Below are 22,257 nucleotides of genomic sequence, written 5' to 3'. Positions count from 1 at the left end.
AGAAAACATCTCTGAAACCAAACTAACTTAAATCATATGCAAATTATCTGTCTCCTAGAAAAAAAACTTAATAGGAGTTCCCATCGTGGCACAGCAGAAACAAATCCAACCAGGATGAGGATGAGGGTTTGATTCCTGGCCTAGCTCAATGGATCAGAGATCCGACATTGCCATGAGCTGTGGTGTAGGTCGCAGACGCTGCTCAGATCCCACGTTGCTGTGGCTGTAGTGTAGGCCGGCACCTATAGCTCTGATTCGACCCCTAGCTTGAGAACTTGCATAAGCCAAAAGTGTGGCCCTAAACTAACTAACTAACTAACTAACTAACTAACTAACTTATGGAGATTCATCAAAACTGAGCTATATCATGGTAACATTAATGAACTTGAGGATTAAACAAAAAAATCTTATGGATATCCAGGCAAAAAATTCAGTGAGCTCTAAGGAGGAAGTAATGAGGCTGGCCTCAAATTTCTCTTCAATGAAATATCTACTAATTCTCAGAAAACAAAAGTGTAACCCCAAAGTTTTATGTATACATTACATGACTAATCAGGGAATGTCTACTTTTTAAAAAAAAAAAAAGTACATATTTATTAAAATCGGCAAAAACAGAGCACATAATGAAGAAATGTATTCATAATCTCACTCCCAAAATATTCTGCCTGTCAAGTTCATATTTCAAATTGCTTTTACAAACATTCATTCTAATGGGATCCTCTGTGATGTAGACATTGCAAAATTCTTATTCCCAGCTTGCAGATGAAGGAACTCAGGCACAGAGGGTGCAGTGACTTGACACAAGAACTCAGTGGCAAAACCACTACACCCAGGCTTCCTGGCTCTCAGGCCTGAATGCTCTAGAGTGTCCTGTAACAGAACCTTCCGCGGCGAAGGGAATGTTCTATATCTGCTCCATCGACAGTGGTCAACCCTCATCTCCTGTAGCTGTGGAGCACTTGAAATGTGGCTCATGCGACTGAGAAACTGGAATTCTAAATCTCCTTTCATTTTAATGAATTCAAATGTACATAACCAAAGGTGGCCTGAAGGTACTGTATTTGGCCAGTGCAGTTCTAGAGATTTTTCTTGACGTTCTTTTCCCTTCTGAAAAAGAAAGCTGACTCCTTTCCATTTCGGCCATCCTCTAACCACATCCACAACAAATTCTTCCAAAATCTGGCCTCTAGGGCTAGCCTTCCTACTTAGGACCAGCCCTCTGGCTTCTGGCCCCTGTTGGACCATGACTCCTTCAGGCTCATCTCTACCTGGAGGTTTCAGCTGAGTCATGCCAGCTTCTGCTGGCAGAGGGAAAAGCCTGGGGGTTTGAGATCTGATTACCCTTGACCACCTCAGCAAGATTCCCCTTCCAGAAACAGAGTCTCGGGACAGAACAAAGTGGCAAAGGGGCAAACTGCTGACTCTTGAGATGACCCAGAAAGTGAGCCAGCAAGTTCAGATACCTCCTGCCACCTGTGGACTCCAGAAGTTAAAATTCAAAGGAACAGGGTATTGGGGTCATGTGACTGTAGCCTTCTACCCTAAGCTGCTCTTGAGGGATCAAGGGAAGATTCCATTCTGCAGACAAGAGACTGAATTTCCATGTGGCCAAGTGGCTGGTCTGAGATCACCAAATAGGGGCCCTGGAGGTAGAGGTGGGCCAGGTATCCAGAGGAAAATCATGGGTTCACCTGGACCCCACTCCTTGCTCCACTCTTTGGACCAGGAACCATGAGATATGCTCTTGGGCTCTGTGTGGCGGTCCTAAAGAGATCACTGCTCCCAGGACCTCAGTTTCTGTAGCTGTAAAATGGGGATATTAAAATGGAGCAGGGGTTTTTCATAGAGCATCCTGTGATTCCTAGTAGCCTGTGAATAACTTGACATTAGATTCAGAATTGTGTATGTGTGAGCACCTTTCTTGGATTTTCCATCAATTAAAGCTATTTAAACGAGAAGTCATTAATTGGTGACCATGGGTCTGATCCCTTTTGCAGATGTGTTTTTTGGCCCACACTTTCTTCTTAATGAGCAAATCAGCTGCAACTGAGATTTCATATAAAAGCACAATTTCAAGCTTCTCTTTAAAAAAAAATCAGTAGATCTGGCATCACGGGCTCCATGTTCCCCCATAGCAACAAGCAGGAGCTGAGCAGCAGTTTTCTAAGGGCCTACATTCCCTACTTTGCCACAGTCCCCACTCCTCCCTATTATACCTCTGACACTACAGCCCAGTGCCAGCTGTAATTTATCATCAAACTTGGGCATTTTTTCCCCTGCTAAAACCAGTGCCTACAGCACTGTCAGAAGCACAAATCAGACTTAATAAAACAATGTGGGAGTTCCCATTGTGGCTCAGTGGTTAACGAATCCAACTAGGACCATGAGGTTGAAGGTTCGATCCCTGGCCTCACTCAGTGGGTTAAGGATCCAGTGTTGCCGTGAGCTGTGGTGTAGGTTGCAGACACAGCTCAGACCTCGCATTGCTGTGGCTCTGGCACAGGCCAGTGGCTACAGCTCCGATTACACCCCTAACCTGGGAACTTCCACGTGCCATGGGTGCAGCCCTAGTAAAGACAGAAAGACCAAAAAAAAAAGAAAAAGTGATTTTTCTTATGCCAGCCCACTTCACTCATTAAATTGTCCTTTGCCTTTGGGTTTGTGATGCCTGATTTAGATCACTTAATCGTTCATTTAACAAATGTCCACCGAGGCCCTGAGGATAGAGGTGAACAAATACAAACAAGGGCCCTGTTTGCATGGAGCTTACGGTTTGATGGGGAGAGAGCTAGTGATAAGCGGACAAACAAAAAATACTTTAGCCATTGGTAAGTGCTTGACAAGAATAAGGCTGGACAGTAGAGATCAGACCACAGACAATAGTGTGGTCTGTGAGGAGGTGACCTTTGAGATGAGGCTGAACAAGGAGTGAGCTGGGCAGAGATCAAGGTTGAGGGCCAGGCAGAGGAGAGAGCAGGTGCAAAACCTGGAGGTGGGAATGGGCTTGGCTGCTGAATCTCTGAGAGCCCCCTGTTCAGTGTCCACAGGCAAGTCTTCTAGTCCCTGCCTCCATGCCTCCTTGGGCGGTTTTGCTCTCAGGAAGTCAGTTCTGTCCTCAGGGCCCAGCAGGGGAGGCGGGGTGAGGGGCAGCAGTATTTATTAATTCCTCACCAGCCCTCTGGCATCCAGCTGGCAATCCTGAATCTGTTTGCCCACAGGATGCTCAGCTGGGGCACGGAAGCTATTCGGGGTCACCTCGGCGCTGCTCCAATCCCTAACCAGCAAGGTAATGAAACACTCTTGACCCACTCGCTGCCAAAGCCCCGTGAGGGCCAAGGATTGACTTCTCAGCTCCTGCCGTTTCCCTCCAGTCACCTCCCTGGCTGACCTGCACAGTGTGCAGAGTCGTTTCTCCCTGAAGGATTGATGCTGACATCCTGGCGAGAGCACCCAGAGAGGGAGGAGACAGCAGGAGTGAGCGAGAGAAACAGAGAGAGAAGAGGGGAGTCCAGGCCTGAGACTTTGAAAGGCAACCCTTGCAGCCAAAATTTAACGATGTATCTACCCCCACTTTATATAACGTGCAGAATTAACACAGTGCACAAAAGGACCAGCAGGATGTCACCCCTGAAGCAGATGTATTCAAATATTTACAGCATCTTTATTCGTAATAATGCCAAACTGGAAACACTCCAGTTTCCACCAGCAAGAAGATGTATGTATAAACAGTGGTGTATTTACAGAATGGAATCCTACTCAACAATAAGAAGGAATGACCTGCTGACACGTGCAACCTCATGGGTGAACTTCACAGGCATTACACTGAGCAGAAAATACAAAAGCCTCTCCTGTACGAGTTCATTTAAGTCGAGTCCAAGAACAGAAGGAAGCAGCCTATAGCAAGGGAAATCGCAGCAGTGTTTGGAGGGGAGTGAGGATTGACCTGGAAGGAGCCAAAAGGAGGTTCCTGGGGGATGGAAATGTTCTCTCTTTTGTTGTTGTTGACGTAGAGGTGGTTTACAATGTTGTGCTAGTTTCTGGTATTCAGCAAATATATTCGGTTGCATACTATATATATACACATTCTTTTTCAGATCCTTTTCCATTATAGTTTATTGTACAACATTGAATATAGTTCCCTGTGCTATACAGGAGGACCTTGTGGTTTACCTGTTTAACATACAGTAGCGTGTATATGTTAACCCCAGACTCCCAATTCCCTGCCCCTCCTTTCCTCTTTGGTAATCATAAGTTTGTTTTCTAAGTCTGTGAGCCTCCTCCTGTTCGTAAACAAGTTCATGGATACCGTTTCTTAGATTCCACATACAAGTGATGTCGTATGATGTTTGTCAAGACAAACAGAGAAAGTTTGTCTTCCTTCAGCTGATACGACAGTCTCTAGGTCCATCCATGTTGCCACGAATGGCATTATTTCATTCTTTTTTTATGGCTCATATTCCACTGTATTTTTATACCACATCTTTGCTGGAAATGTTCTATATCCTGATTGGGATAGTGCTTGTATGGGTACATACATTTGTTGAAATGCAAACTGCGCACTTACAATGGATGCATTTTATTGTATGTAAATTATAACTCATAAAGTTAGGTTTTTTTTTTTTTTTTTTGGTCTTTTGTCTTTTGTCTTTTTTGTTGTTGTTGTTGTTGTTGCTATTTCTTGGGCCGCTCCCGCGGCATATGGAGGTTCCCAGGCTAGGGGTCGAATTGGAGCTGTAGCCACTGGCCTAAGCCAGAGCCACAGCAACGCAGGATCCGAGCCGCGTCTGCAACCTACACCACAGCTCACGGCAACGCCGGATCGTTAACCCACTGAGCAAGGGCAGGGACGGAACCCGCAACCTCATGGTTCCTAGTCGGATTCGTTAACCACTGCGCCACGACGGGAACTCCTAAAGTTAGTTTTTTAAAAAGTCATGTTTATTTTTCTCTCCAGCTGTTGCTCTAAAATGTATTTAGTGGGGGATGTTCTTCTTCTACAACTTGGACTAAACTCCCGCCCCCTGACTTTCCCCATCACTCTTGAGAAGCGATTAAAATCCTCCAGTTGCTTGAGTACACAAATATGGTCTCTATCCAGAAATTAGGATGGGCAGTTCCAGGCAAGGCTGGGCATGTGGAACCTGGGTGGAAGTGAAGTCTTTCCCCCTCCCCCAGCTGGGTGCTCCAGGGCCTGGGAGCCAGTGAGGAGACCCTTCTCTCCCCGGCTCCTCCTTAGGCTTCTCCTCTTCCTCATGTTCTAGAGCCAGGTTTCCAACATCCACCGTGAGAGAAGCCAGGGTGGGCAAGAAGGGGCCAGGGAGCAAGTGAGGACTTTCTGACTCTTCTGCTCAGCTGGCTTCCCCTCTGGGGGCCTGGCACATCTTCAGATATGTTCTCTGTGAGCAACATAGGACGTGGGGATTAGAGGGTCCCCACTTCTCGTGAGCATCGTAGGGGGTGGGAGGAACACTTTGCCCTACAGGTTACATTTTCTCTGGTGGGCTGTGCCCCTCCAGTGCCTGGTTTTTCATTGGTCTGCTGTGAATGGACTTTTGAGGGGCATACCTATAAAGCAGCAGACCTCTTAGGCAAGACTTAAAGTGGGCCTGGTGACCCACATCCTGGTCTTAAAGGAACACTTGGGGTTTTCCTCCTCACATCTTTGGAGTCTTGGTCCAGCTAGGGTTGCCAGATGAAATAGAGGGTGCCCAGCTCCCTGTGAATTTCAGATGAACAGTGAATAAAAGTTTTAGTATATGTCCCAAATGCTACATGGGATGGGTATACGTATGCTAAAGATTTATTCATTGCTATCCTGATTGGACATTTGGGAGGAACGTGCTTATCTTCTCCCCATTTCCTGCTTCTATAATGACATACCCTAAGCAGAAGCCCTGGAACCAAGGTACCTGTTTTATCCCGCAGGCTGCTCTTATGACCTTAGTCAGGTTACGTAACCACTCTGTGCTTCAGTTTCCTTATCTGTAAAATGGATATAATCATGGAACCTACTTCCTGAGGATGTTATGACAATCACAACCAATCTGAGATAATGCAGGGACAGTAGCTGGAAAGGTGTCTGGCACATAGTACATTGTCAGTGAGCGTTGGTTCTGGGTAGTCTTACTGTGGTGATGGTGGTAGTTGCTACCATATGAAGAGAGAGGGGACTATAGCTTCCAGTTAGATTGTTTTCTGGAGAAAAAGAGCCAACATGGAAGGATGAGGCTCCTGGGATGGGGGAATTAGGAAGGGACATGGTGGTTATTAGATTGTGCCCTTTGGGAATAGTGGGGCACAGATGAGAAGTGATGGTGGGACAGATGGCAAGGGCAGGCCAGTGAACTTGAGAGGGGTCTTTTTGGCCCAGGAATGGAAGAGATTCCAGGGATGCTAGAGAATTAGAGGATGCAGGAATTTGATAAGGGCAGCCATGGATCATGCAGAGATGTGGAGTGGTACAGAGTGCAAATACTGGAGTCAGACCACCTGCCATCAAATTCTGGCTCTGCCTCAGCAACGCTGGGCAAGTTACCTGACTTACCCTCTTTGCCTCAGTTGTTCCATGAGTAAAATGAAGATAATAGTACCTGCTTCCAAGCATGACTGTAGAATCGAATGCATTAATGCATGTAGATTTTTAGGGAAAGTACCTGGCCACTTGTAAGCACTTGTTCATTGTTAGCTCTCATCATACTTAGAGTCTTTTAAATGTTTAAGGGAAAAGAGTTTAAAAACTAGAATTTCTGTTTAGATATGCAGTTCATGAACTGCCACACTACACTGGGACCGAATTACCTGAGTCACAGCTTTCTATGCATGATTGAACAATGTATTTTATAATCCCTTCTGAAAAATAATAGGACCCCTCATTAAATGAATTAATACATGTAAAATGCCTGGAACTCAATAAATACTCAAAACATGTTGGTGGCTGTGGTTGTCCTTATTACCATAATTATTCTCCTGCATTGTGATGTGAGGCAGAAGCGAAAAGGCAATTCTGAACCGAGCTTCTCGGAGTTCAGATTTTCCAGGAGACTTTTCATGCCACTGACCTCAATCATTATGATATTCTCTTTGCTTGTCATGCCCTTGTCAAGATAAGCCAGGTGACAGCGTTACCCTGGCCTCACAATATGAATTGGGAAGTGCTCCTTTATTCTCTGGAAGTGTTTGTACAAGATGGGTATTATTTAGTCCTTAAATGTTTTGTAGAATTACCATTGAAGCCAGCAAGGCTTTGAGGTTGTTTTTGTTTGTTTGTTTCTTTGTTTGCAGGGAGGTTTTAAATGATTGATTCAGTTTCTCTAATAGACTGTGAAATATTCAGCTTTTGTATTTCTTTTTCTGATAGTTGAATAAGTTATGTTTTTCAAGAATTTCTTATTTCCTCTAAGTTATCAAATTCATTGGTATAAAGTGGTTCATACTGTCCATTTAATATCCTCTTGAAGCTGGAAGGTTAGATAGTTCACGAAGGCAGGGGCCCCATGATGGAGTTAGAGCCCTTATGAGAAGAGTGCTTTTCTCTGCATGCCTGACACCAAGGAAGGACCAAGTGAGGACATAGGGAGAAAAGAGCGCTCTGCCAGCCAGGAATGGAGCCCTCCCCAGAACCCATATCTGCTGGCACTTGGATCTTGGCTCTTCCAGCCTCCAGAACTGTGAGAAACATCTCTTGTTTAAGCCACCCATGCTATGGTCTTTGCTTGCAGCAGCCTGAGCTGATTAAGACAGACGTATATCTTCCAGAGTGAAATACCTCTTGGTCTGTCAGATGGCATATAAAACAGGATAGGTGGTAGCATGTCTTTCCAAGCCAGCAGCAATATTTGACAGAAAATAACTGTACATTTTTTTTAAATGGATGCATTATGGAGCATGATAGTACACACAGGTTGAAGAGTGCCAAAATTGCGCCAGAATGTGACCCAGGTTCCTTGGGGGGTTTGCATGGATGTTCTGCCTAGAGGCCCACAGCAGTGTCCTGGAGCACATGTACTGGCTCGCAAGATCTGATGGTTAAATTTTCATCAATTTTGCTAGCTAGTTGTTAAACATAGGCAGCAATTGAAATGAAATATGAATTGTGATAATAATTATATTTTTTATAATTTAAAAAATTATATTGAAACAAAGGTAATAGACATTCAAAGCTCATCAATGCCTAGTTATTTTTACTATTATCTACAATCTTGAGGTATTTACATCTACGTGTGCGGTGGAAATACTCTACAGTGTCGTAACGCTGTCCGTCTCGTTCCAACTCTGTGCTCATGGGTGTAACTTGGTGGCTTGAAATCAGCCACGTGGGGGTTATTTACACCATAGAAATCGGTAAACACTACAATTTAGGGCTTAGCTTATTGGTTGGTTGCTTGTCTAGACTTAAGAAGGTGATGGAAAAAGTCAGTAATGTAGATCCAACTTAAAATGCGTTGTATCTATAGCTGTCACGTTGTGAGTAGCACAGAAAATGAGGAACAATTCTTCCAGTATTTGAAAATCATCATTCAATTCAATAAAGAAGACACTCACACCATTGGTAAATGAGTGATGTTCTGACATATTTCTTCATTGTTTCTATGTTGTCTTAATAATTAGTATAAATGAAAATATAACCAATATTCATGGTGGAACTAAACTCATTGTCAATGACCCGAGTTTTGCTTCGCTGAATTGAATAATAATCAAGAAGTTTTATACACAAACACACCCAAAGACACACACAGTTTTTCAGAGCGCAATCTATTAAACATTTACCAGTATACTGCTTGAGGGATATTTGGTGGGTAGAGTCTGATAAGGTCATTTGAGTTGAGAACTGTCCTATGTTTGGCATAGTCAGATTTGTTGGTAAAAGTGCATTGACCATGTTTCAGTCATTTTCCTAGTTTCAGCTCTCAGTCTAGTGCCTAGCGTGTGGTCAGGAATAGTATTTGCTGAATGGATGATAGTTAGCATGTTCGAAGCAATGGCTCTGATTTGCAGAAGCATGTGTTAGTCATTCAACAAATATTTTGGGAGTTCCCTGGTGACTCAGTGGCTTAAGGATCTGGCATCACTGCTGTGGCTCTGGTAACAGCTATGGTGCGGGTTTGATCCCTGGCCCAAGAACTTCTACATACCCTGGGCACAGCCAAAAAAAAAAAAAAAAAAAAACAATTATTTTGGGCCCCTACTATGTGCCAAGCACTGTTCTTGGCTTCAGGAACACAGTCACTGCTCCCCTAGAGCTTACATTCTAGTAGAGGAAAAAATCAATAAGTTATAAAATCTATCTTCAGGTTTGTTTTACACGTCAACTTGACTAGGCTAGAGATGCCTGGTTAGTTGGTGAAACATTATTTGAGTGTGTCTGTGGAAGAGATTGCGTTTGAGGCAGTAGACTGAGCTCTGCCCTCACTGACGCAGGTGGCTATCATCCAGTCAGCTGAGGGCTTGAATAGAACAAAAGGGTGGAGGGAGAGCATGTTCCCTCTGCTTGATCTGAACCATCCATTTTCTCCTGCCCTCGGACATCGGTGCTCATGGCTCTTGGGCTTTGGGGCTCAGATTGGGCCTCACCAGGCTCACATCATCAGCTTTCCTGATTCTCCTGGTCACAGATGGCAGATAGGACTTCTTGGCCTCCATATCTGCATGAGCCAAGTCCTGTCATAAATCTCTCATATGTTATCTAGATATGTCCTATTTGTTCTTTTTCTCTGGAGAACACTAATATAGGTGGCAGCAACTGATTATATGAAGAGAAATGAAGCAGGATAAGGAGATGGAGACAAGGGGTATCAAGCCTCTGCCACCCGAGGTGCCAAGGCATGGGCTTCTGCTTCAAACCTGGCTCCAACTCTAGGAAGCTGTGTTTTCAGAAAAGTCACTTGACCTCTCAGAGCTATGGAAACTGTCTCTACCTGTTATTCAGGTTCATTTGTGGACTCTCAGGTTCCCAACCCTATGAAGATCTTAGTGGCCAAATTTGCTTTTTTGTGGTCTGAACTTTTGGATACATCAGCTTCCCAGGTAATCCTTGAAGCTCCCCTGGCAGAACGTGGGCATTCCAGGAGCTCCTGTGGACAGGATGCTGTTTGTTGGGCTGCCACTTTTCTGCATCTTTGTTTGCTGCACTGGGAGTGCCTGGAATGGGCCTGCCCATCCCTCTCTTTCCCTCTGTAGAACGCTGAGATAAGAGCCTTTGGCTCTCAGCACCCATTGAGGCAAAGAAGGCTTTTTCTATAGCTAACCTGGTGCAGGGTCTCAGCTGCCTGGGAACCCCAGTTTGGGGTTCTAGAACCATCTCTGACACCTATCTGCTGTCTGAGATTTACCCTCTCTGGTCTCAGTGTTCACATCTTAAAAGCTGGGAAATGCTAGGGGGGTTGGTGATGGTCATGAATTGGGTTGCTGAATCAGGGAGGTATTAGGGTTTTCCCAGGGTGGGTAGAAGGGAGGAAGGGAAGAAGAGAATGGAGGGGCCCAGTAGAGAGCTCCTCATCCCCTTTCACCCAGAAAAACTCCTTTTAAATGGAATTTTACTTTCAGGGCTTGTCTGTTTTATATTGTGGTTTGATGTACAATTTTCCTTAGACAAAGGGCTGAAAGTTAGGAATACTTAAAAATCTGTGATTATCTAAGTTATCTCATCCCTGACATGTAGGGATCCACCTGGTAACTGGACCAAAAGGATGTTAGGAAATCAGAACTGAGGCAAGTTTTCATCATGGGATTTGATTTCGTATTATTGCTTTTGCTTTTGATCTTTAAAGTGTGTGTCCAATAACTTGACTTCTTGGAATATTCATTTCAAGTGGTGTCCTTTTGTTTTATAATTATTCTTCCCTGACCCCGACAACCCCAAACTGTTAGAACTGAAAAAAGAATTCAGGAATACGGGATACAAAGTCAACACATAAAAATTGGTTGCATTTCTATACATTAATAATGAACCATCTAAAAAGGAAATTAAGAAAATAATTCATTTATAATAGCATCAAAAAGGATAAAACACAGAGTTCCTGTTGTGGCTCAGCAGTTAATGAACCTGACTGGCAGCCAAGAGGATGTGGGGTTCAATCCCTGGCCCTGCTCAGTGGGTTAAGGATCTGGTGTTGCTGTGAGCTGTGGTGTAGGTCATAGATGCCACTCGGATTCTGTGTTGCTGTGGCTGTGGTGTGGGCCAGCAACTGTAGCTCCAATTTGACCCCTAGCCTTGGAACCTCCATATGCCATGGGTGTGGCCCCAAAGAGACAAAAAAAAAAAAAAAAAAAAAAGGAAAAAAATACTTAGGAATTAACCGAGGAAGCGAAACACATGTACAATGAAAACTACAAAACATTGCCAAAATAAATTAAAGAAATAAATACAGATCTTTCCCATCTTATGTTGGAGTTATGTCTCAATAAACCCATTGTAAGTTGAAAATATCTAAAGTCAAAATGCTTTTGTAGTTCCCATCATGGCTCAGGGGGTTATGAACCCAACTAGTATCCAAGAGGCCACGGGTTCAATACCTGGCCTCACTCAGTAGGTTAAGGATATGGCATTGCTGTGAGCTGTGGTGTAGGTCGCAGATGTGGCTCAGATCCTGAATTGCTGTGCCTGTGACTTAGGCCAGCAGCTGCAGCTCCGATTCAACCCCTAGCCTGGAAACTTCCATATGCTGCAGGTGCAGCCCCCCCCCCAAAAAAATGCTTTTAATACACCTAACCTACTCAACATCATAGCTTAGCCTAGCCTACCTTAAATGTGCTCACTCATATTAGCCTACATTTGGGCAAAAGTGTCTAACACAAAGCCTATTTTATAATAAAATGTTGACTATTTCCTGTGACTTATTTAATACTGTACTGAAAGTGAAGAATGGAATGGTTGTCCGGGTACAGAATGGTTGTAACTCTATTGGTTGTTTACCCTCACGATGGTGTGGTTGACTGGGCTGAGCCTTGCTGCCACTGCCCAGCATCAGGAGAGAGGATGGGATGGCGTATCACTAGTCCAGAAAAAGATCAAAATTCAAAATTGTTCTGAAGGTATATCACTTTTGCACCATTGTAAAGTTAAAAAAATGGTAAGTTTAGCCATCATACATAGGGGATTGACTGTAAATAGAAACATAGCTTGTGTTCATAGATTGGAAATTTAATATTGTTAAGGTACAATCTATCCAAAGTGGTCTAAAGAGTCAGTGCAATCCATTTCAAAATTCCAATTTTTTTTTTTTTGCAGAAATAGAAAAACTCATCCTAAAATTCGTGCAGAATCTCAGGGAAGCCCAAATAACCAAAACAATCTTAAAAAAGAACAAATTTGGAGGACTCACACTTCCTGATTTCAAAACTCACTACAAACCTACAGTAATCAAAATAGTGTGGTACTAGCAAAACAAACAAACAAAATAACCCAGATATAGCCAATGGAACAGAATAGAAAGCCCCAAAAGAGACCTTCACATGTATGATCAGATGACTTTTGACAAGCGCCCCTAAGACGACTCAGTGGGGAAAGGACAACCTTTTCATCAAGTTGTGCTGGGAAAACTAGATATTCATATGAAAATAATGAGTTTTTTAAGAACCTTATCTAACATCACATGCAGCAATTAACTCAAAATGAATCCATGATCTAAATATTAAGACCTAAAAAACTATAAAAATCTAGGAAGAAAACATACGACAGAAACTTCAGGACATTGGATTTGGCAATGATTTCTTGGATATGACCCCAAAGGTACAAGCAACAAAAGAAAAAATAGACAAATGGGAAAAGAGGATTTGTTATGCAAAAAATCCCTCTGCAGAAGACTTTTTGTAGGTCTCTTAAGTTAATGGTACAAAAGCTAAGGCATTTGGGAAATGGAAATTCTCCAACATCAGGTGTGTTAAGCAGAGGCTCAGGATGTGTTTTCAAGGTTTGGAGATGGGTGTGGTGTGTCTCACAGTCTCCTCTCTTCCAGAAAATGATAGCCTCCTGCTTCCTACTGCTGAGGCCAACACTTACCCTTGGCTTCTCTCTTTGCCTTATGCATCATAACAAATCCTTGGCAAAGCCGTCAGGTTGTACCTTAGAAATAGATGCAGAGCTTGACCACTTCTCACGACCTACACTGCTCCCTTCAGACCCTACCAGTCAGTATTTTTTGTCTGGATTATTGCCAAAGCCATTTCATTGATCTGCCTGGACCATTGATCTACCTTTGTCCCTTTAGATGGATTAACTAATCATAGTGTCTGCACATAGCTTGACGTCCACCCTGTGTAACTAAAGATATGTTCTGTTGGGATGGAATTCATTTCATCAGTTCAGTTCTCCTGTGAATAAAGTTACTGAAAAAAAGTCAATAAAACCTACAGTGAGTAAGGAGTAAGAAGAACAAAATGGCACCAGAGAGCACCAAATCCAAGAAATTGGTAGGAAGGTGCAAGGTCCCCACAGTGGATTCAAACTGTGACTGTGTGAGTAATAAGACACTAATTATTATGAATCCTATGAGACACCGATGTATCCCGCACTCTCATTTTTGCCCACTTATTTCACGAGCAGGTGAATAGTTTAACAAGCTTTGGCAGATGTAAACACCCATGTAATCACCACCCCAGTTGAGTTCCAGAACATTTCCATCACCTCTAAGTTTTCCCTTGCCCTCCTTTGCAGCGCCCCACCCCCAAAACACAAACATCCTAACCCCAGCCTCAGCAACCACTGACCAGTTTTGTTTTGAATCTTTGAAATTGCGTTGTCAGACTGTCATAGGCTCTAGTACTCAATTGAAAACAGCCATAGAGTACTTGGTTAAGAGAGTTGCCTTGTTTGCACAACTATTGCCTTGCTAGTGACCTCATTGCATCTCAGTTTCCTCACCCATGGGATGGTCAAAATAATTGTATCTACTTCACTAGAATTTTGTGAGGAATAAATGATACATGGTATTTAATGACCCAGTAAATATCAGTCATTATTAGTATTGTGTATAGAGTGTGTTCCAGGTGTTGGATATTGTGCTGTGGATGTGGCAGTTGCTACTTGTGCTCCATCTACATCCCCATTGGCACTTACCATTCTGCACGTGCCAAGAGCTTCTTACTGAACCCAGGATGCTCTGCATGTTCTCTGGCTGCTGCATAGGGCAGGCTGGAAGTGCAGGGGAGTTAATGCTCCCAGGAGCAGCCCTCAACCAGCCATGACCAGCTTCCTTGCCTCCCAGGGGGACTATGCTGAGGCATGATCTACACTTCCTTCTGGAGTCCCCATCAGGATTGAGTCACAGCTGCCCACAGTGGTAGCCTTCTCCTTAACACACTGTCTTGGCTTCCTTCTCTGTTTCACTTACTCACTGCTCTTCCAGAGCTTTCTGGGATTCCCTGTCAAGCAAACTACTCTCACTCCCATGCTCATGTCTATTCTAAGACAATGGGTATTCCATTTGATCCTCAAACAGACCTATAAAATGAACAGATACAACTTCCTCATTTTATGGTTGAGTAAAATGAGGCTCAGGTAGGTGGCACCACCTGCTCAAGGTCTGAGCCTTGGACACTTATCCTCTCCACTGCCTCCCCAAGGAACGTGCCCTGATGGGCTCTGGTCCAGGACCTCTGCTCCCTCTGACACCCTGAGCTCTGCTGACCCTCCTGAGCCTGCATCTCCCTTCTGCAGGAAGGCCGCTGCCTATTCGTCATCCTGCTCATGGCAGTGTACTGGTGCACAGAGGCCCTGCCCCTCTCAGTGACAGCCCTGCTGCCCATCATCCTCTTCCCCTTCTTGGGCATCCTGCCTTCCAACAAGGTCTGCTCCCAGTACTTCCTGGACACCAACTTCCTCTTCCTCAGCGGTCTGATCATGGCCAGTGCCATCGAGGAATGGAACCTGCACCGGAGAATTGCCCTCAAGGTCCTGATGTTCATTGGGGTCCAGCCGGCCAGGTAAGGCCAGGTAATGGGTCCAGCCCGCAGGCGGGAAGGCAGAGGGGGCCACATCTCTTGGAGCCCAAACTCATTCTTCCCAGTCTTGTCATCCTGGGCAACAAACTCATAGCCCACCATCCACTTACTTATTCATTTCTCAAATATTTAGTTTCCAGATACAGTGCAAGGCTCTTGGGCGGTTCTCAAAAGTGCTTAAGAATCACATGGGAAGTGAATTGAAATGCTCATTCCCAGACCTCATCTCCACCGGATTCCTGTCCAGTAGTTTGTTTGTTTGTTTGTTTTTGGCTTTATAGAGCTACACCCACAGCATATGGAAGTTCCCAGGCTAGGGGTCCAATGGAAGCTACAGCTGTCGGCCTACACCACAGCTACAGCAATACTGGATCCAAGCCACGTCTGCGACCTACACCACAGCTCACAGTCACACTGCATCCTTAACCCACTGAGCAAGGACAGGGATCGAACCCACATCCTCATGCATACTTGCCAGATTCATTACTGCTGAGCTATGACAGGAACTCCTTGTGTTCAATAGTTTTAGAGGGGGCCATATTAGCAGTATGACTCAGACCACTTGGGCAAAATCTCGCCTCTCTTGCTCTGGGTAGTGACTCATCCTGTTCTCTGCCTGTAAAATGACAATGCAGTAGCTGCACAGTAAATGCCAGCTGTTATCATCCTGATTTGCTATTTACCAACCAAGGTGGCAGGGTGGGTGGGGAGTGGATGAAAAGATGGCTTTTGAGAGATGGAGAGACAGGGCCCATTCCTGTGGGGCCTCAGGCTCCCTGGCTCGGATTTAAACTCTTAAGAGAATTGAATGGCCTTTAAAATAGGGTTATTGTTGTTCCTTTAATTTGTTTCAATTTGTTGAATCTTAAGGATTCCTTTCTAGTAATGTTTTTATTTTTTTTTATTTTTTAATTTTTTTTTTGTCTTTTTTTTTTTTTTTTTTTTTTTTTTTTGCTATTTCTTTGGGCCGCTCCTGCGGCATATGGAGGTTCCCAGGCTAGGGGTCGAATTGGAGCTGTAGCCCCCCACCTACTCCAGAGCCACAGCAATGCAGGATCCGAGCCGCGTCTGCAACCTACACCACAGCTCACGGGAACACCGGATCGTTAACCCACTGAGCAAGGGCAGGGACGGAACCCGCAACCTCATGGTTCCTAGTCGGATTCGTTAACCACTGCGCCACCATGGGAACTCCTCTAGTAATGTTTTTAAATGCATAGAGCACAATACATAGGATTTTAAAAAACAACAACCACAACAATATTACAGCAAAATGCAATTATCTAAATGATTTTTTTGTGTGTGTCTTTTTAGGGTTGCACTGTGGCATATGAATGTTCCCAGTCTAAGGGTTGAATCGGAGCTACAGCTGCCAGCCTACACCACAGCCACAGCAAGGCAGGATCTGAGCCGCATCTGTGTCCTACACCACAGCTCACAGCAACACCAGATCCTTAACCCACTGAGTGAGGCCAGGAATCGAACCCACATTCTCATGGATCCTAGTCGAGTTCATTAACCACTGAGCCACAACAGGAACTCCAAAACAATTTTTTAAAAACACACAAATCTGTGATAAAATAGTATATGTACTGCTTTATGAACACAATAAATGATGAGATCTAGTGACAAGCCTAATAACTATAATTTCGAGGCAGTTTTGAGTGTCTCTGGTATTTTAAAATGTTATGAAAGTTTTTGTGATCTTAGTTGATGACCAACTCCTTTGCTAATACTAATGAATGCTGTTACCTATGTTTATCACTGAAGGCAATATTTAATTTCTATTAGATGTTAATAAAATAAAGATGCACTTCCCCCAATCATTTCCATCCTGAATTATATCCATTGCCTCCATAGTTATGAATCTCTGCTTTAAAACATTCTAAGCTGGGGAGTGACACGACCAGATTTAGATTTTTAAAAAATTCCTCTTGGCTGCCATCTGGGGGAGCAGATGAGGGTGAGAAGCCGGTTGCAGCCTGGATGAGATAGAGTGACACCTCGGAGTAGGGTGGTGGCAGTGGAGATGGACAGGACGGACAGGTTTGAGAACTCTGTCTGTGGTGGGAATGGGGGTAGTAATGAGGGAGAAGAAAGCTCTGGATAACTCAGAGTTTTCTAGCACTTTCTCTGGTCCAAGCACTCTGCTGGGCTTTGTAGCTGTTTCCTCAGGAGGGGGCTGTCAATCCTGTCAATCCCGCGGGAGAGGGTCCTTCCATAGAACTGATCCCAATGCAAAGCAGAATGTGATACCCAAGGGCACTGGATGCTCTAGGAGCCCACACGAGCTGTAGGGGCAACTTCTTTCTGGAGGAGATTACATTTGACCTTGAAGAACTGGTGAGGCTGCTATCAAACATTTTTTAAAATTTCAACAATGAAAACAACATGACACTAGTTCAGAAATAGGTTTTTAAAACACAGGATAAATAATCCAGAAGAAACCTAAGTCCATGGGGAGGGGAAGGAGTCAATAAATGGTGGGTATTGGAATCATTGGTTTATTCTTCGGAAAAAAAAATCTGCTTAGATGTGAATTTGTTCTGCACATCTAAACACATTCCAGGTGGATTAAGAGTGCAATGTAAAGGGAAAAAAATCATTTAGATTTAGAAACTTAGATTCCTTTTGGTGGGAGGGAACAAGCAATGTCAGGCATCAAGGCATGTTTGGAAGCTGTCGAGAAATTCAGCAGCGGCTGAGCAGGGGTGCCTGGGAGGAGAGGGAAGGGAACTGGGAGAGGAGGCTGAGAAGGTCATTTAGAGTGAAATAGTGGAGAGTCTTGATGCCAAACCAAGGCAACTTTCTTCTGCAATGGGAGCTGTCAAGGATTTGGGGGCAAAGGAGGGTACATTTCAGGGTTGGTTTGTCTTTGGAACTATTTCACCTTGGGCACCCGAGGTCAATTCCCTCACATACACTGAGTCAGTCATTTCCTTAGATATAGAATAGCATGGTGAGTGGATCTGGTTTCCACTTGGTCACTAGTTTGTCCTGTCTGGCCCTTAACTTTCCATCCGTAAGAAGTTGGGGGTGGGGGGCAGCTGGGACCAGAGGCCTCGGTTCTGGATCTGCTTCCGGCGGGGGGGGGGGGGGGGGGGGGGGCGCGGCTGGGACCAGAGGCCTCGGTTCTGGATCTGCTTCCGGCTCCCTCTGTTCCCAGACTCATCCTGGGGATGATGGTGACCACCTCCTTTCTGTCCATGTGGCTGAGCAACACCGCCTCCACCGCCATGATGCTGCCCATCGCCAACGCCATCCTGAAGAGCCTCTTTGGCCAGAAGGAGGCTCGGAAGGACCTCAGCTGGGACAGCGAAGAGAATGCAGGTGAGGCTGTGGAAGGGGTCCAGAAGCAACTCTGCAAGGTAGCAGGATGGGGGAGGGGATGTCCAAAGGATGCTGGGGAAGGCAAAAAGAGGCACTGATTAGCACCTACTGTGTGCCGAGTGTTTTCATAATACTAATACCTGAGAATTAACTAAGTCAAACCATGGTACCTTTAAAATGTTTTGTATTTATTGAGCATTTACTATGTACTTACCAATGAGTCAAACACTTTACGTACATTATCTCCTTGGCCTCTCAAAACAGCCTTAGAAAGTAGGTACTGTGCAAGCTGAGACAACAATGGGATTAACCTCACAGAGATTGGCAGAAATAAGGAAGCTGGAGAGTGCCCAGTGTTGGCAGCAAGAGAGCCATTGGAACCCTGTGCACCGCTAGACAGTGCGGACCATCAGCTCCTCTCGAGGGCTTCCTGCCAATACTTAATGAAATTAAGTGTGCATGTAGCCTGGAACCCAGCAGTTTGAATCCTGAATGCAAGTGCTGAAGGCATCTGACAAAGATCCACAGGGAGACACATATGACTATGTTTAGAGCAGCTTGCCCTGTGGTGTGACGTTGGGAGCTATGGGAACATCCTCGCCGGTAAAGAAAATAGAGCGAGGTGGGTACACACCCCTGAGCACTGCGTTGCTTTTAGGAGCAAAGAATTAGAGGAACATGTAGTTTTATAAATAAATTTCATGAAACACCACTGTGTTTGGGAAAAAAGCCAGGATGAGACCTAGAACACAATACCATTATGAAAAGTAAAAACACAAATGACAAAACATTTTGCAAGAACATAAACAAAGGAAAAGCTACACATTAAATACAGTGGTTTCTCTGGGAAGGTAAATGGAGATAAAGGGAGCTAAATAAATTTAAATAAATAAGGCAAAAGAGGGCCTTTAAGCAACAGATAGGGAGAATGTGCCATGAACTAAGGGACTGCATTCATTCAAACCTCCGAAATTGTGTTCTAAATAAAACAAAACACAAGTAGCTGCCATGTTTTAAGATCACTGAATGAGCGCTCAGAGAAAGGAAGTGACTTCCCCAAGCCACACAGCGTGCAAATGGCTGAGCCTGACTTTGCACCCAAGCAGTCTGGCTGCAGAGCCCACTCTTTTACCCATGAAATCAGCTGCACCAGTGAGAATTCTTTTGGCTGCAAGTAAAAGGATACCTGTCTGCAAATGACATAAAGAACAAGAGTTTATTTTCCTCAAATGTCAAGAAGTCAGAGAAGGGCAGTTCCAGGATCATTTCAGGGGCACAAGGATGTCAGGGCTGTTCACAGGCATCTCTGTGACTCCCTTGGGCTTTCCCTCATGGTTGCAAAAGGGCTGCCACATCCCATCTACTATAAAACATCTTTCTTTTTATTTAGATACATGTATTTCAAAAGGCAGTTTTAAACTGGTATATATATGGACAGAGATTGCGGCATTGATTCTTCCTTTTTTCTTTCAGTAATAGAACCCTCACTTGGGCACATGGCTGTGCAGAGAAGTGTCTGAATGTCTCAGCTTCCTTTGCAGTTAGACTTGGTCATGTGGCCAAGATTAGCTAATGGGATGTGAGTGGGAACAATGTGTGAAACTTCAGGGTCCTGGCCTTCCTGCTTCCTACTCCTGCTCGTTGGGATGTGAATAGGAGGATGGGGATGAGAGATGCTACTTAGGACCCAAAGATGGAAGATGCAGCTTGAGAAACGGGTGATAGATCTGCCCCAGAGCTTTAAATCATTTACCCCAACCAACACAACAAACCTTCTCCATGAAACCATGGGCTTTGTGTGCTGGTTATATACTTTTTGAATACGGAGTGAAACAAATATATACCTGTAAAAAATCTAAATATTGACCCATGTACCATCTAAGTTCATCTCAGTTGCTGAGTATGGGCATTTCCCCATCATGCAATAAAGGGTCTTGCTTATTTTATTTCCATGAACAACCTTGAAAGCTAGAAATGATTATAGATATTTTATAGGTGAGGTTCGGAGAGGTGAAGTGATATGTCCAGGATCAATCATGTTGTTGGTAAAGTAGGAGAACCAGGATCTATACAAAACCGAAGTCTTTCAGGTGGAAGGGAGAGTGTTCTATAGTAGGGGATGAAAAACTTTTTCTGTGATGACCTCACAGTAAATATTTTAGGCTTTTCTGGCCCCTCTGTCACAACCACTCGAATTCTGCCCTTGCCAGGAGAAAGCATTCCCCCAGAGACAATGTGTAAATTAGTGGGCATGGCTGTGTTCCAATGAAATTTTACTTGTGGGTGCTGAAATTCAAATTTTATTTTTTTTAATTTGGTTTTTTGTTTATTTGTTTGTCTAGGGCCATACCCATGGCATATGGAAGTTCCCAGGCTAGGGGTCAAATCGGAGCTACAGCTGCCAGCCTACACCACAGCCACAGCAACAGGGGATCCAAGCTGCATCTGAGACCTGCACCACAGCTCATGGCAATGCCGGATCCTAAACCTACTGAGTGAGACCAGGGATCAAACCCACGTCCTCATGGCTACTAGTTGGATACTAGTTGGGTTTGTTACCTCTGAGCCACAACGGGAACTATTAAATTTTACATAATTTTTACATCACAAAATATTATTCTTCTACTGATTTTTTTCGCCATTTAAAAATGTTAAAACTTTAGCTGGCAGGCAGTGGACCAGATTCAGCCCAAGGGCCATAGTCTGCAGATCTCTAGTATTCCCTAGTAGAAGCCTAGTATTGGCCTTGTGGTTTTCAGACTGTTTCCCCTGAGTCTTGGGACTCCAAGAGAATGCCTCTGGTCACCTTGAGGTGACAGCAAGCAGTTAACTCTGCTTCTGCTTCCATTTCAACTCACCTGCCCCCATTTTATCTACTTTATACCCTGAGCTTCAGAGTAATAATTACTGGTGTTTATTGAGCACTTACTTTATGCAAAGTCTTGTCTTAGGGCCTGACATTTAGAGGAATGGAAATGAAGGAAGAAATTTTAAAAGAGATTAAAGGAGTTCCCATTGTCACTCAGCAGATTAAGAACTCAACATTGTATCCATAAGGATTCAGGTTTCATCCCTGGCCTCTCAACTCAGTAGGTTAAGGATCTGGTGTTGCCACAAACTGCAGCATAGGCAGCAGGTGTGTCTCAGATCTGGCATTGCTGTGGCATAGACCACAGCTGCTGCTCAGATTTGAGCCCTAGCCTGGGAACTTCCACTGCCACAGGTGCAGCCTTAAAAAGAAAAAAAAAGAAAGAAAAAAAGGAAAAAAGGAGGTTAAAGTAACCCCAAGCTCACAGTTTCAAAACAGCTCTGGTATTTCGAACCCAGGCTGGTTGACTTTAAAGCTTCTACTCTTAACCTCTATTGTTCTACCTCCCACACAAGATTTTTTTTTTCTAAGAGTTTAGTGGCCAAAATGAAAAAAAAAAAAATGTTTGAAAGCCAATTCCCTCATTATATGAAAGAAATGAAAGAAGATGGAAAAACCTGAGATGCGGGAAGGGAAAGGACCTTGCCCAAGGTCACACGCAGCGCCGGGTGCATAGGCAAAGTCTGGAGCCTTTCCACCTGCGCTGCAGGCTGTTAGGAGGCAGGAGCCCCTGGGGGGCTGGGGCAGACACCTGATTTCATAGTGGTGGGATCAGAGAACAAGGCTTGGTTAATGATCAGCCCAAGATCTAAATTGGGTAAATCCAGTGCAAAGAGACATGTTCCCTTTCATCCAGTTTCTGTGCTCTGTCCTAGAGGCAGGAGATGAGGACAGGGGTGGAGGCAGTGGAGGCTATTCATGGGGCTGGACCCAGGTGAAGAGGCTCCTGGAGGCTTTAAGTCCCTGAGGGACACCCGGAGCAACAACAGTAATGCTGACGTGAGCTGTCATTTTCTGAAGACCCACCCTATGCCAGACACTGTGCTAATTTTTCATGACCATTAGCTCGTTTGATCTTCATAGCAGTATGGAGAAGTACATGACCCTCATTTGACTGATGA

The 22,257-nt window shown here is 44.3% G+C and overlaps 1 protein-coding gene across 3 annotated transcripts in view; it reads left to right on the top strand.

Moving 5' to 3' along the window:
- Positions 1-22,257, top strand: part of SLC13A3 (solute carrier family 13 member 3) — a 78,101-nt gene that overhangs the window by 16,881 nt on the left and 38,963 nt on the right. For 2 of the 3 annotated variants that reach the window (XM_003483976.4, XM_021078284.1), the window contains exons 2-3: positions 14,654-14,919; positions 18,104-18,267. In XM_003483976.4, the coding sequence (XP_003484024.2) occupies positions 14,654-14,919; positions 18,104-18,267 (430 nt within the window). Of the gene's footprint in view, positions 1-14,653; positions 14,920-16,436; positions 17,997-18,062; positions 18,268-22,257 lie in introns of those variants that run through there. The other variant, XM_021078285.1, reaches the window with a different exon arrangement.

The sequence above is a fragment of the Sus scrofa genome, chromosome 17 (genome assembly GCF_000003025.6).
Source record: "Sus scrofa isolate TJ Tabasco breed Duroc chromosome 17, Sscrofa11.1, whole genome shotgun sequence".
Lineage (NCBI taxonomy): Eukaryota > Metazoa > Chordata > Mammalia > Artiodactyla > Suidae > Sus > Sus scrofa.
Note: the sequence above shows the minus strand (reverse complement) of the source record. Positions and strands in the feature narration are given on the sequence as shown.